We start from the raw sequence: 15,045 nt of genomic DNA, 5'->3' as shown, positions 1-15,045 counted from the left end.
GATGGGGAGTCACACACAGGGCTTCCTGGAAGATGGGCAGAGACTGAGGCCGGTTGGGTGGGGACTGATAGTCACTGGGAAAAGAGGGCATTTTAGATGGGGAGTCCCAAAGGGCCTGGGGCATGCCAGAAGACCGGCATCTGCGGGAGGCCTTAGAGCAGCCACACGTGGGGCTCTCCAGGCATCTCCAGGCTCAAGGAAACCGCTAGGGAACTCTCCAAAGGTCGGGGAGAGGGGGCCACCAGGTCAAGGGAGAAAAGAGCTATGAGTGCCCGTGTGAAAAGGTGGGTTCCAGTCCAGATCCCACGGGTGCCCTTGGAATGGTGGTGCAGTGAGGTTGTCCCGCAGCTCCACGCGGGTGGGGCGGCGGTAGTCCCAAGTCCTGAGGCCTGCGCACTGCCTCCTCTGTGACGTCACTGGGCACCGTGACATCTTGCTTAGAAGCTCTAGACCCGGTGCCCCGCAACTCAGTAACATCACCGCAGGTCCCGGGGCGGCTAGGCCTAGGACACCATGTCGAAACGCGACATCGTCCTCACCAATGTCACCGTTGTCCAGCTGCTGCGACAGCCGTGCCAGGGTGAGAGAAGCTGCGGGGCGACCCCCGTATGCCCCCGTACGGGTGCTCGCGGCCCATCCTCCTGGGGTCTGCGAGGGGGGAACCGCCACGCACCCGCGTGTCCCCCTCCTCCAGGAGCCGCTTTTCTCTGGGCCTGCGGTGACGGCGGAGGGGAAGGGTTCTACGCCCGCTGAGTTGGCAGAACTTTGCGCCACGAGCAGTGGGTGGGAAGGGCAGGGACAGGGACAAAGGTGATGAAAAGAGGGTGGGTGTATGAGGAGCAGTTGAGGGAAGGGCCGGGCGGGTGGGCTTCTGACAGTACACTGATGCTCCCTTGCATCAACCAGCCAGAAAAGGGCCGTTGCAAGCGCTGGTGGATTTGTTCTCCTTGTCCTGCACAAAGGAACGGCATTTCAACCCTCTGGGGCCACAGGAATCACTTTACAGGCACACCTTCACCAGACCAGTGTGCTCACCGTCCTCATTTCAGAAGGACAACAGAGGTTAAGAGAGGGCAAACCATTTCCCAATCTCTAACCAAGAGTCAGAGATGTTGGTATTGCACCCAGAGCCTGGGGACTCCAGACTCCTGCTACCAGCCACCAGGCAGTCCTGCCTCACCCAGCCAGAGGTGCGCACACATGAGTGCATTCTCACACACACTCTCAAAGACAGATAACCCCATTCCCTCCCCTTCCTCACTTCCCCCAGGTGGAGGCTAAGGGGAGCCAGAGCATGGCCGGGTAGATGGGCTGGGGCAGCCAAGTTTCCCCAGGGCTCCAGGATCCAGGAGCCCCAGTGAGACACAGCACCAGGGGCAGTTTTCTTCTGAGAGTTTGCTGGTTGGGCACAGATGACCACTTTTAACCCAGGACACTTCTCCCCTTTGATGACAGCCGAAGAACCTCCAGGAGTGCAAACATCGCAGTGAGCAGAGGACCCCTGCCCCCCATAAGCAGACTAGTTCCTTATGAACCCGCACTGTTGCTGGAAACACCCAGAGTGCAGCCTCAGGCCACAGGTCTGTGGCAGCAGGGAGAGGTCAGGGGGACAAATAAGCCCACTGGCCCCCAGCTCCAGTCCCACCACTGCCCTGGGGTACTTTTTATTCCAGTTGCCCAAAGCAGCTCCCACCAACACCCTCCACCCCTTTCCGGCCCCCTCTCTTTCCCTTCACAAATCCTCACAGAGTCTGACTTCCTGCCCTCCTCTATTAAAGTCAGTGCTACTTTGGTCTTGATCTCACTGAACTCTCCCAGCAGCCTGCAGAGGGTGGGACGTGTCACCCAGGAAATATTAACTTGCCCAAGACCACACAGCGGTGTGACTGAGCCAGAGCTGGCATCCAGGTCTGATTTCCAGCTTGAAACCCTCTACCATCCAGGTCCCCTGAATGCACCTTAATTCTTCCTCCTTCTTCTTACCTGTAGCTCAGGTGGATGCTCATCTCCAGGCACAGGTGTTTAAGCTCAGTCTAGGAGTGGGAGTGAGGAGGTAGGAGCCAATAAGAGTTTCCACTTGGTTTGTATAATACAATCTATCTCCTACACTTCCACTCCCCGCTGCCACAGACCTGTGGCCTGAGGCTGCACTCTGGGTGTTTCCAGCAACAGTGCAGGTTCATAAGGAACTAGTCAATGCTTATGGGGAGCAGGGGCCCTCTGCTCACTGGGGATGTTTGCACTCCTGGAGGTTCTTCTTTTAATGGGTAATCCCATTAAAAATGGGATTCCTGGGCCTCAGTACAGACCCTCTGAATTAAGATTTTTGTAGGAAGAGCCCTCCCCCAGTAAGTTTTATCATCAGAACAGTCTGGGGACAAGTGGACTAGATCAATTATAAGTTTAGGAAACAATCTTTGAAATACTAACATGTGGAATGTTTTCTAGGCTGTCTCCTCAACACTACACATATTACCTCATTTAATCTTCACAGTGATGGCTGAAAGAAAGTATTATTTTACCTTCATTTCACAGAAATACATCTCCAACCAACTGCTAAAAATACAGAATCTCCAGAGAAGGGGCCCTGCCGTTGATATTTTAAAACCACCACACCTCTTGCTCATTTTCGTGGGTCAAATGGGTCAGGAAACATGGGCTACATAAGTGGCCACCAGGGGCCAGGAGCCAGCAACCAGTTCTGGGTGGCAAAGAGGGTTCATTCTCCTTTACAAGGTGCGAAGCTCATGACCTTCCCCCCCTACTGTCTCCCTTCCCCACAGTGCCCAGACCACCACCACCCGCATGTGAGCCAGAACCAGAGCCTGAACCTGAGCCTAAACCACTGCCTCCAGTGAAGGAAGAGGGAAAGCCACCTCCCCCGCCTCCGCCTCCGCCTCCACCGCCACCACCGCCGCCACCGCCCCCGCCCCCCAAGAACCCTCCACCTAAGGAGTTGAAAGTAGCCATCAATGGGTGAGTCCACCCTGGCACCTGAGCTATTGCAGAAGTCACAGGCCTGGGCATCTCCCCATTTCTCACCACCACGGCTCATTCTGCCAGCCCAGAAAAACAGCAGGGAGTAGAGGAGACAGGGCCTGGGAGAGCCCACACTCTGGGTGAAGACAATAATCAAAGAAACAGGAGAGTTCACTGCTGTGTTCTATCAACATACAGACCTCAGTGGTGTAAGGACAGAGAGGGCAGTCAGGGAAGGTCTCTGGCCTGCGAACACAAGGTGACATGAAAGGGAGGCCTGGTGACAAAAAGCAGCCAGGGGGCTGGGGTTGTGGCTCGGTGGTAGAGAGCTCACCTAGCATGCATGAGGCACTGGGTTCTACCCCTGGCACCACCTAAAAATAAATAAATAAATAAATTATTGTGTCCATTTACAACTAAAAAAAAGGCAGCCAGCTGGGTACCTTGCTGGGGAAAAAGTCTTCCCAGAAGAGGGACAGCAAGGGCTCTGGGATGGAAGAGGCAGGCTCAGTGTGTTTAAGGACAGCCTCACAATGTGGCAGGTTTAAAGCCAGCAAGCGGGAGGGGAAGGGAGAAGGTAAACCAAGCGGGGGTTTTACTGATAGACAGTTGTGGAGGTTCTCAGGCCAAGAGAAAAAATCTAACTTGAATTTCTAAGAGATCCACCCAGCTAAGATTAGAGGGCAGGGTACAGAGAGGGAGAGGACGCAGAATATGCAGGTAAAAAGCTGGTGAGCTCACATGCACAAGAGATGACTGTGGCCTGCAAAGAGGTGACTGCCTTCTTCCCCAAAGTGGGTACTGTCGCCCAGTTCCCTTGAGTGGGCCCCCTCCCCTTAGTTGGTTTTCTGTTGCTATAACTGGGTAATTTATAAAGAAAACTAAATTTATTTTTTCCAGTTCTTAAGGGTGGGAAGTCCAAGGTCAAGGGGTCACATAGAGAAGAACCCTTCTTGCTGGTAGGGAAGAGCTCACATGATGAGACAGAGGAAGCATGCTAGCTTCAACCTTTCTTCCTCATCTTATAAAGCCACTAATGCCATCATGGGGGTCCCACCTTCACAACTTCATCTAACCTTAATTACTTCCCAAAGTCTCACCCCCAAAAGCCACCACCACCTCTTAGTACCTGATAGTGGAATTACATTTCAACTTGAGTTTGGTGGGAATACTGAAACCACAGCATCCCCATGACCTTTTTCTTTCCCACCCCCTCCTCTGCCTGTTCCTGGACAGATTTGGCCGCATTGGTCGCCTGGTGTTGCGAGCTTGCGTGGAAAAGGGAGTTAAGGTGGTGGCAGTGAATGACCCATTTATTAACCCAGAATACATGGTAAGCAGCAGGTACAGGAGAGGGCCAGAAAGGGTGGGACTGGGGTGGGGAGGGGGTTCCAGTATGGAAGGCTCCCTGCTCCAATGTGGAACCTTCACCCAGGTTCACTCCAGGGCTGTTCACTTTGCTCCTCCAAGACTACAATCCATTCTGTCTCCTGCAGGTGTACATGTTTAAGTATGACTCCACTCACGGCCGATACAAGGGGAATGTGGAATGCAAGAATGGAAAGCTGTTTGTGAACAACCAGGAGATCGCTGTCTTCCAGTGGTAAGGGCAACAGGTCTGATACATGTCTGCGGCACAGTAAGGCAGAGGATTCTAGCCTCACATGGGTTCATAATTCCCCAAATTGTGTGTGTATGCTTCTGGTACTAGTCTGGAGAAAGGGTTTCAGAAAGGTCCTTGACCTCAAAAATGGTTCAGAAACACTAATCTTTAAGATGCCCCACTGTGCTCCAGGACTGTATTTAACACACATTTGCACATCTTGCCACAGGCCTATCAACTCACCTTGTCTACAACTCGACTTTAACCCCCAGACCACTCTCTCTGAAGAGCATGGCTGTTTCCTTCCACTAGGGTTCTACTCAGGAGCCTGAGGCCTTTGTAAAACATCCAACCAGACTGGTAAATCTCACAGTAGCTTTTCATCATCCACGAATTAGGTCCCAGCTCCTGATGGGCCTCACACACACTGCGCACCCCACCTGCAGCCTTTTCATCCCCTTGGGCATACTAGCCACCCACCTCTTGGGATCCTGAGCCTGCACCTCTCACACCCAAGCAATGCTAACTTCCGAGTTCCCACTTTACACAGTTCCTGCTCATAGTAAATTTCACTCTTCTTTAAAAGATAGGTTCTATAAGGCAAAAGCAGTAACATTACCTTAGTATGCTTCAAATATAAACATTCTCAAATATCAAAAGAATCAAAATTTATAAAATGGGAAATATTACACCTACTTAACTTTCTAATATAATGAGCCACGGCTGATCCTGTGGTTGCTTCAGCCTCTTACATGTGTACACGTGAGCACACACACAGGCGCCATCAACCTAGCAGCCTCCTGCAAGGCCTTCAGCCTAGTTCTCCACCACACCCCTCTCCAACACCCTGCTGGTCTTCTCCAGCACTTAGCACAAGCTGTTTGCACGTGCATTCTGCCCCTCCCTACCCTTCCCAGTTGGGTGACCTTGGGCAAGGGATCAAACTTGCCCAAGCCTCAGTTCTCTCATTTATCTGATGGGGATAATGATCATGTCCTCCACTGCAGTAGCTGGGAGCTCCAGTGGAGTTAACAGGCATTTGTGAAACACTTGGAAGGGTGTTTTCCCACAAGTCTGCACCTACTTGCAGGGAGAGCCCTATTGGTTTGCGCTTACTGTTGTTGCTTTGGCACTAGCAGGTACAGGTCCTGGCCCATGTGGTCACTTGTTACTTCCTTGAAGAATGAATGGAGGGGCTCATTGGTAGAGCGCCTGCCTTGCATGTGAGGTACTGGGTTCAATCCTTAGCAATCACATAAAAATAAAAATATTGGCTGACTCTGTCCCATGCCAGTTCAGCAATTGCTATAGAAGAAATTGTTTAAGTGCCTCCAACTTGGAAGGTAGAAAATGTGGGACATCAGAGAAGAGCAAGTTGGGCCAGATAATGAAAAGTGTGGACTGAGAGAGTAGATGACTGAGCAGGGAGAGAATAATCATGTGCCATAGCCCAGGGAGAAGAGGAGAGGCTATTTATTCATTCATTCAGGCAGCAAAACTAGGAGTGCTGACCTGCACCCTCCACTGGCTCTTCTACTTACTCCCTTCCTCTCTGACCTGACTCTGGCCCCTGTGGAAAAAAAAAATTACAATAGTACTTACTCCTCGGTCTTAAAAGGTTAAATGACCTTAATGCAGGTAAAAGCTCAGAACACAGGCATCATCTAACCTTAATTACTTCCCAAAGTCTCACCTCCAAAAGCCACCACCACCTCTTAGTACCTGATAGTGGAACTAAGGTACTAAGTTAGTTACCTTAGTTCTAACTAAGAACTAAGTTAGAACTAAGGTAACTTAGTTCTAACTTAGTTCTTAGTTCAAGTAAGTGTGTGCAGAATGGCTAAAACAAAACTACACTACCAACATTGATTGACTGAAGGCCCATGGCAAGAAGCAGGCTCAACAGCAAAGGAAATAGATCCTGCCCTATGCTATGGAATGGTCTAGAAGACAAATTATAGAATGGTCTAGATGCAATTATAGAAGCCAATATCCCTGTTATTTATGTAAAGGATGAGACTAGCATACAGTTGATTCATTTACTGCTTGCTACAGCCAAGAAGAATATTGTAATGGTAGATGTCCAATGTTTAAGATACAAACATTTGTCAAAATGTCATGTTATGTAGATTTATATAACAGGGAACAGAAATCCTCCTTCGCTATTCTACTATAAACCACTTGCCACTGCTAGTCACAGGGCTGTCACGGCCACAATGCTCCAGGGCCACTCTCGGGATGCAGGTGTCTGTCTTCAAGGACTTCTAAGTCTCTGGCAGCAGACTCCTTATTTTAGGAGCTAGGTGGCCAAGACAAAAGGGGCTATGAGGGCTCCTGGTGAGGAGGTCAGGGCTGAGGACCAGAAGCCCTATACACAGTCCAGGCAGCATTATTCTGAGCAGGTCTGAGCCCACGGGGCAAAGCCAGGTATGGTCCCCCTAAGGAAGTCAGGCCTGAGTTGGGGAAGTAGCAGCCTATACCTAGGCACAGCAGGGTTGGTGCAGGCAAGAAAGGAAAAGTGGTCTGCAAGGGGACAGTGATGAAAAGGCCAGCAAGATGGCGTCCATTTGGGGTAGCTAGGTGTGCATGGGACAGGGCAACAGGTGACTGCAGACCAGGCAGGAGGCCTTTCAAATGGTGAAAGCTGTGTACACTCTGAAGGCGAGGCCACACAGGGGACACTGACTCATAGCCCTTCCACCCCTCTGCAGCAAGGAACCCAAAGAAATCCCCTGGAATTCTGTCGGGAGCCCCTACGTGGTGGAGTCCACAGGCGTGTACCTGTCCTTAGATGCAGCTTCAGTAAGTGGGGGACATGTGCCCAGGGCTGGCTGGGGGCCACTGCACATAAAACACCTGACCCCTGGGCTCAATCCCTAGGCACACATCACATCAGGGGCCCAACGTGTCGTCATCACTGCACCCTCACCGGATGCACCAATATTCGTCATGGGTGTGAATGAGAAGAACTATGCCCCTGGCTCCATGAACATTGTCAGGTAACAGGGCCAGCAACATTTTGAAGTGTGACAAGTGCCTGCAGGACATGCCAGCCTGTGAAGAGGAGGGACTCACACTCCCTGCCCCCACTCCCATCTTTGATCCCTGGTGTTTCTTTCACATCAACCTACTCCTGCTTCTTTATTCCTAAGTCTCACCAGCCACAATGTTAATGTCACCCTGAAACTACCTATTAGAAATGCACAACTTCTGGAAAACATGCTTAGGGAGCCTCCCCTAGGCACCAGTGGTGCCTCCTTAATCAGACAGCACCCCCACTGAGCCCTCTTGTCCCCATCCTGACTTTTCACAAAACCAGACCTGAGTGCAAACCCAATAGGGTCAGGATGAAGGGGTGGCTCTGCAAGTCAGCTTACAGTGCCCTTGTACACCTGGGTCATTGCAGCAATGCATCCTGCACCACCAACTGCCTGGCCCCCCTTGCCAAGGTCATCCATGAACGATTTGGAATCTTGGAAGGACTGATGGTGAGTTGGAGCTGAGGGGTGAGTTGGAGCTAAGGCGGGAGGGACGACAAGGAAACCCCCCTTCTTCTTCCCAGACCTTGCTTATAGTATGTATGGAATTAGCAGGGAGAGTGGTTTCAGAAAGAGGCCCAACAATGGAGAAGCCTTTTAACATTGTTAGTCCTCTGGCCTGTACATGCCTCTCCTGTGGTCTGTAGTGGGGGCCTCACTGGCCTCCACCCCAATGCTAAGAGAATGAGGCATGGGAGCTTAGGAGTAGGAAGGCCTCACCTCAGCCCTTTCTTCCCCAAGACCACAGTCCACTCCTACACGGCCACCCAAAAGACAGTGGATGGACCATCAAAGAAGGCCTGGCGAGATGGACGGGGTGCCCACCAGAACATCATCCCAGCTTCCACTGGGGCTGCCAGTGCTGTGGGCAAAGTCATCCCAGAGCTCAAAGGGTATGAGGACAGGATGCTGCAACCAGGGGGTGGGGACACTCCATGGGAGGACTGAACTAGCCCTGAATTCTTGGGGGAAGAACAGGGACTGGCCATGCCTCAAGGCAATGGAGGCAGAAGTGCTTGGGCTCTGACTCCCACCCCCAATGTGGGATTCTCCAGGAAGCTAACAGGAATGGCGTTCAGAGTGCCAACCCCAAACGTATCTGTTGTGGATCTGACTTGCCGCCTGGCCAAGGGTGCCCCCTACTCAGCCATCAAGGAAGCCGTAAAAGCAGCAGCTAATGGGCCCTTGTCTGGCATCCTTGCCTACACGGAGGATCAGGTAGGCAGGGGCTGAGGAGACCTTGGGAGGCACCCTCTGTGGAGGGGTTGTGATTTCCACTTGCTCAAAAGCTGCTTTCATTGTACCAAGGTAGGAAATGCAGGGCTGGGAAAACAGACTTCCCTGCCTCAGGATCTTTGCAGTAGTTGCTCCTTTGATCTGGAACACTTTTCCCCCGTTTGGCTACAGGTCTGCCCTCACTTCCTCCAGGTCTCTACTTCAATCCCCCTCCTCTGCAAGGCTCCCTCTCAGGATGTTTTCTGTGGTTCTTTTCCTCACCAGAAATTTTATTTCATTGTCACTATTGGCACCAATAGCATGTACATTCCAAGAAAACAGAAATTTAGGAACTATCATTTCACTTCTGTAGCTCCAGATTTATCCCTGTGCACAATATACGGTGCACAATACATGTTTAGTGAACCAAGGACAACTATTACTCCCATTTTTCAACACTTCTTTAGAGCCAGGTCATGCCAGATGCCCTTCTTTAGTTGATGTCACATGCCTTTTCTATGCATCAGCCTTGGTGTTGGGCCTTACTTGGTGCTGTGCCTGGTTTAGATCCTGCAGGTTACCCTCACACAAAAACCAGGTTCTCGTTTTAATGGCATCAAAGCACCCCCACTGTTGAAAAACCTTTCTGTGGCCTTCCACCACTATAAGCTCAGGCCTATGCACTTGCAGTTCCTTCCACTTAAGACACTGTTCTGAGGGCCCAAGTCGACGAGATCTTGGTAATCAAGACACAAGCTCATGGTCCCCTCTTAGATGAATGGATGGGCAATGTGTCTAAGAGCCTGAGCTCTGGTTCCTTCTCTATTACCCACCCTTATCTTTGAAATTCTGACGCACAGGTCGTCTCTACCGATTTCATCGGAGACTCCCACTCGTCCATCTTCGACGCCAACGCTGGCATATCCCTCAATGACAACTTCGTGAAGCTCATTGCCTGGTAAGGAGGAAGAGGTCAGAGTACTGGAAGGAGTGGGGGGTAGGGTGACGGGTGGTCGAGGGCAACTCCCTTGACCGCCTCTTCCTTTCCTCTGCAGGTATGACAACGAATATGGCTACAGTCATCGGGTGGTGGACCTGATCCGCTACATGTTCAGCCGAGAGCAATGAAAGGAAGGCCCTTCCTTTGCTGCGCCATGCTCGGAAGTCGGAATCCCCCCAGGAAGGACGGCGCGAGGCTTGAGGGCCTAGCGCTGCTCGGTCAGCGGTGAAATAAAAACCAAAGTGCTCATAGCTGCGCCCCTCTCTCTGCGTGGGTCACGGCGGGTTCTAGGCCGGGTTTCAGGTCCGCCCACGGACGAGGGTTGCCGCTGGGCTCTGAGCCGCATTCCACTTATGAGAAACGGGGAACGGCGCGCAGCGTGGCCGATAAGGTGTTTCAACAGCGTTCCACTCTGGAACCCTGGGAAGCGAGATCCGGACGCGGGCGCTCTGACGTCACGGCGCGCGACGCCTGTGTCCGGACTACCGCTCCCAGAAGGCCGCGCGCGGGCCGCGGCCAGTCCAGTCAGGTGGGCGCCAGGCCCCTACCCCGGCGAGAACGCCGGTGGAGGCGAGAGACCCGCGTCGAAAGAGGTCGCCTGGCGACTCCCGCGCAGGCGGGACCGGGCGGCCGGCGACATGACCTTGTTCCACTTCGGGAATTGCTTCGCCCTCGCCTATTTCCCCTACTTCATCACGTACAAGTGCAGCGGCCTGTGAGTGCGGGGCGGGCGCGGGGCGGAGAGGGCGCGGGGCCCAGGCCGACCCCTCACCGCCCGCTTCTCCAGGTCTGAGTACAACGCCTTCTGGAAATGCGTCCAGGCCGGGGTCACCTACCTCTTTGTGCAGCTATGCAAGGTGAGGGCCGCCCGGACCCCACGTGTCTGGCCCCCACGCTCTCCAGACCCAGGGACAGCTCTGCCGCTGTCCCCCCAACGTGGGATCGCTTTCAGGACTCCGCATAGGTCCCTTGGAGTATGGACCCCAGAAGGGGTGGAACCGGAGATGAGGTCTTGAAGCAACTTTTTCTTAGCACTTTTCGGTAAAAATTGAGAAAACCTCGGTTGTAGGATTGGCACAGAGGTTTTTTGGTATGGTTAAGAGCGATAACTAACCCCGCCGCGTGTCACACGGGGCTGGTAGCACTTCCTGAGTTGCCACCCCAGCACCTCTAGACCTTATACCCCCTGTGAATTCCCAGCCCCCACAGACACAGACATCTACCTTCTATCTCCCGTAGCCCTGTGATCTTGCCACTCTCTCCCAGAAAGACCCCTGGAATCTATAGTGTCCCGCTTTTCACAGGAACATTAACTGTCCACAAAACACATAAGTGTTTTTTTTTTCCCCCTCACCTTGAGGTGACCTTTCTGCTTTCTGTTCTCAGATGCTGTTCTTGGCCACTTTCTTCCCCACCTGGGAAGGTGGCATCTATGACTTCATTGGGGTGAGTAGGGTGAGGGTGGGACAGGAAGTGCACAAGCAGGGCTACTTGGCCCTATGCTTACTAACGCCTCAACCTGACCCACAGGAGTTCATGAAGGCCAGCGTGGATGTGGCAGACCTAATAGGCCTAAACCTTGTCATGTCCCGGAATGCCGGCAAGGGGGAGTACAAGATCATGGTTGCTGCCCTGGGCTGGGCCACCGCAGAGCTCATTATGTCCCGGTGTGTGTAGCAGCCTGGACCCCATACTATCCTAAGAAAGGACACTTGGGTGGACAGGGATGCTGGGGGAGGGGGTGGCCTCAGTCTGGGTATCAAGGATGTCTGGGTACCAGAAAATCCCTCCTTTTGCTTTCTTCAGCTGCATCCCCCTCTGGGTTGGAGCCCGGGGTATTGAGTTTGACTGGAAATACATCCAGATGAGCATTGACTCCAACATCAGTCTGGTATGCAGTCCTGCTCTCCGTACCACATATACCTTTTTTCAGTGGCCATATCTCTCCCCAAGGCCTGGCCCCAACTTCTTGCTTCCCTCCTGTCAGGTCCATTACATCGTTGCCTCTGCCCAAGTCTGGATGATAACACGCTATGACCTGTACCATACCTTCCGGCCAGCTGTCCTCCTGCTGATGTTCCTTAGTGTCTACAAGGCCTTTGTCATGGAGTGAGCTCAGGGGGCTTTGAGGCTGGGTCCAAATGAGGGTGGGTTTTCTGGTCTCCTTTCCTCATTGTGATGTTTCCCCACAGGACCTTCGTCCACCTCTGCTCCCTGGGCAGCTGGACAGCACTGCTGGCCCGAGCAGTGGTAACAGGGCTGCTGGCCCTCAGCACTTTGGCCCTGTATGTCGCCGTTGTCAATGTGCACTCCTAGGACTGGTGACCTTTTCCCTGCCTCTCTCCAGGTTGTTTTAGTGAAGTAAACAGTATTTGGAAAGTTGTTTCTGCCTCTGTTTCTCTCAAGAACTGTCTCCCTATACTATGTCCGCCTAGGTCCTAGAGACCCTTATTCTGGCTTTGGAACCAGGCAGACAAGCTGGGATGCCAGTCAGTCCTCTGACATTTCCTCTGTCCTCACAGTTCCTAGACTCCTGGTTTTCAAGGATAGATGAAGAGCTTAAAATAGATGACCTTTGAATAGCCACAGAGGCCTGGGAACAGTTGATAGAGGGGAGCTAGAATCCAAGAGAGGGCTCTTGAGGGCTCTTCTTCCTCTCCTCAAACCTTCAACTGGTCCCTCTCCCACCTGGACTCTTCCCTGGCTAGTTACCTCTAAGATTCCCAGCCCCAGTCTCATCCTCCAATCCATCCTCTAAGTGACAGCCTATAGCTGGGTTGGTGTTTCAGTCTATACCTGTTTTGCTAGGTCACTCTTCCTTGCTTACAACAATTTGTGGCTTCTCATTATGCCATAAAGAGTGACCTTTGGTTTTGACCTTTGATCTCTCTGGAGTTTCTCCCTGGGTTGATTTCTACAGTCAAATTCTTAACATCATTTAATCCAAGTGGGCGCATGGCACACACTTATAATCCTAGCAACTTGGGAGGCTGAGGCAGTAGTATTGCAAGTTCAAAGCCAGCCTCAGCAACTTAGCAAGACCCTGTCTCTAAATAAAATATAGAAAGGGCTGGGGATGTTGCTCAATGGTTAAGCACCCCTGCATTCAATCCCCAGTATCAAAAAAAAAAAAAGAGGCCCTCCATGGGTGGGCATAAGTGGGTTTGATTCTGATTTCTTGGTGCTTTGACTCAGTCCTATGCCCCTCAGTTCACATCCTAGCCTGAGTCTTCAGGGTGGGAGTATAGGGTTAGCAACAGCAAAATAGCACAGCAGTGGAATTCACCAGCTTGGACATTGTCTTAGATGCCACCCTCCACCACCAACACTCCCTGCCTTGGTCCACTGGACCAGCTCTTTGCCCTACCTCCTCACCCTCCCTGAGGGACATATACCAGAAGTGGACCTTTGAATGTCAAGCTCAAGCTTGATGCAAATCCTGCCCCCTCAGGAAAGTATTCCCCAGCCCTAGTGTTCCCACTGGGATGAGACAGTTGCCTTCACCCTCCACCAAGCCTACAGCACCTACGTTTCACTTGACTTCAGTCCTGGGAAAGGATGGCTCTGTTCAGCCCTGCTATGGCAGTTGGTGTTTTCAGAGTGTGCATTTACCCTCAGATGAGGAAGCCACCCTGTAGCCCCACCCTTCTTCAGGGCCTAAGATAGTTCTCAAGTTTCTTGGGGGCTGGGAGTGATTGATCACCTCAGTTTTAATGAGGAAAGAAAATGGGGTACACCCACAGCCCATCTGGGTAGATTTTTTTGTGGTAGTGTTACTTTTCCCACACCTCCCTCTCATGACCTGTCCAGCCCTTTACACTAACTGAGATAGGTGAAGTTTATAGAAATAACCAGCTGTCTGAAATAATCCCTTCTTATGTAGGATGAAGGAGAGTAGAGTGGTTAGGGCTAAGGTCCGGGGAGCGCAGGCTAGAAAGGTCAGATGTGATGGAGAAGCCTGGGCAGTGGTAGATCGCCATGAGCCTGGCTGCAGTGATGAGAGCTGTGAAGGGAAAACAGGGTTTTTGGAGACCAAGAGGAGTTGTCTGACCCGCCCTGGAGGTAGGCTGGGCTCTGTGGAGAGGATGTGGGTAGGGCAGAGTAGATGTTCTGAGAACCCAAGAACTAGCTGGAACAAGTTCAAGGGGACTTGTGACACTAAAGGTTGGCAGATACCAGATCACTGGAGGCTGACTGGAGAATTGAATGGGGAAATGGGGACCCATGGAGAGCTCTGGGAAGGGGAAGGACAGGGTTAAATTTAGCTTAGAAAGCTGTGCTTGGTTGTTGTATGGAGGGAGATACATGCCACGAGGCCAGAGTTGGACCAGCACAGAATTGGCAAGGGCAGGAGGATTGAGGCTAGAAGCCAGCTAGAGAAATGGCGGTGACCAATGTGCCATGTTTCTGCTTATCAGTAGAGGACACAGTGGGGAAATGAGAGATGAGGAAAGGTGCAGAGGAGTCTGGAATAGCACAAGTTTGGGACTTGTTCCCCCAGAGGTTCCCAGCACTCCCAGGGAGGATTCACACTGATGAGATAGTGGTGCTGTCAGTGAGATTGAACAGTAAATGGAGACAGGCTTGGGAAGCAGGCCCTGGTCATTACCCCATATGTAGGCATCATTTCAGAGACAGAACTGAAGACATCAGGGTCTGTGGTGAAGAGGAAGAAGCCCAGGACCCAGGCAGAGAAACTCATAATAAAAAGGGAAGAGAGAGAAGCAAAGAGCAGTGGCCAACAGGGGAGGTGGAGTTGGGTGCTTCCAGCAGTTGGAGGTGTTAACTTCAGATGAGGAACTGGTTGGGGGACTGGCCTTCGCAGGGGCAAAGAGAGTGAGCAGGAAGAATGAGGGCAGAACCCTGTTAAGGGCAGGGGGCAGTGGTGCTTAATGCAGGGAAAATTTGGATCCTCTCATCAGGAGCTCCCAGGAGGGAGAAGTGGTGCTGAGAACAGAAAGCCCAGACACAGTGTACTGGAGTGGCTAAAGGCCATCTCTAGAGGGCGCCTGCAGCCGCATCTCAACTTACCTATAAATTTTGCAAACTTAGGCAAGGAAATTAGAATTGATTTTCCCAAGGAAGATTTGGGGGATGAGGTGGTTCTTCTGTTTTGGTTTCTGTGTTGCGTTTTTCAGTGCTGGTGATTGAACCCAGGGCCTGGTGCATGATAGGCAAGTGCTCTTCCACTGAGCTACCCCACCTCTGGC

The 15,045-nt window shown here is 52.1% G+C and overlaps 2 protein-coding genes and 1 long non-coding RNA gene across 4 annotated transcripts; 2 read left to right on the top strand and 1 right to left on the bottom strand.

Annotated features, from left to right (window-relative positions):
• Nucleotides 1–470: 470 nt before the first annotated feature.
• On the top strand, nt 471–10,086 carry Gapdhs (glyceraldehyde-3-phosphate dehydrogenase, spermatogenic). Its single transcript, XM_005330598.5, has 11 exons — nt 471–580; nt 2,784–2,976; nt 4,216–4,312; nt 4,476–4,582; nt 7,294–7,384; nt 7,463–7,581; nt 7,989–8,070; nt 8,362–8,513; nt 8,676–8,838; nt 9,696–9,793; nt 9,891–10,086. The coding sequence occupies exons 1-11, from the start codon at nt 514–516 to the stop codon at nt 9,961–9,963; spliced, it is 1,242 nt and encodes a 413-aa protein (XP_005330655.2). The 5' UTR covers nt 471–513; the 3' UTR covers nt 9,964–10,086.
• LOC144371035 (uncharacterized) lies at nt 6,040–9,805 on the bottom strand. The gene is made up of 2 exons (XR_013431197.1): nt 9,669–9,805; nt 6,040–6,152 (listed from the first exon to the last, which is right to left on the bottom strand). It is a non-coding gene; the product is annotated as an uncharacterized LOC144371035 (long non-coding RNA).
• A 232-nt stretch (nt 10,087–10,318) lies between the features above and the next one.
• On the top strand, nt 10,319–12,217 carry Tmem147 (transmembrane protein 147). Of its 2 annotated transcripts, XM_005330595.5 has the most exons (7): nt 10,319–10,550; nt 10,623–10,692; nt 11,222–11,281; nt 11,366–11,502; nt 11,642–11,726; nt 11,823–11,944; nt 12,028–12,217. In XM_005330595.5, the coding sequence occupies exons 1-7, from the start codon at nt 10,474–10,476 to the stop codon at nt 12,149–12,151; spliced, it is 675 nt and encodes a 224-aa protein (XP_005330652.1). In that variant the 5' UTR covers nt 10,319–10,473; the 3' UTR covers nt 12,152–12,217. The 2 variants fall into 2 exon arrangements, with proteins under 2 accessions (XP_005330652.1, XP_005330653.1); XM_005330596.5 differs by lacking the exon at nt 10,623–10,692 and having other exon boundaries at nt 10,417–10,550.
• Nucleotides 12,218–15,045: the final 2,828 nt, after the last annotated feature.

The sequence above is a fragment of the Ictidomys tridecemlineatus genome, chromosome 15 (genome assembly GCF_052094955.1).
Source record: "Ictidomys tridecemlineatus isolate mIctTri1 chromosome 15, mIctTri1.hap1, whole genome shotgun sequence".
Lineage (NCBI taxonomy): Eukaryota > Metazoa > Chordata > Mammalia > Rodentia > Sciuridae > Ictidomys > Ictidomys tridecemlineatus.
This window is presented reverse-complemented; position numbering and strand designations above follow the sequence as displayed.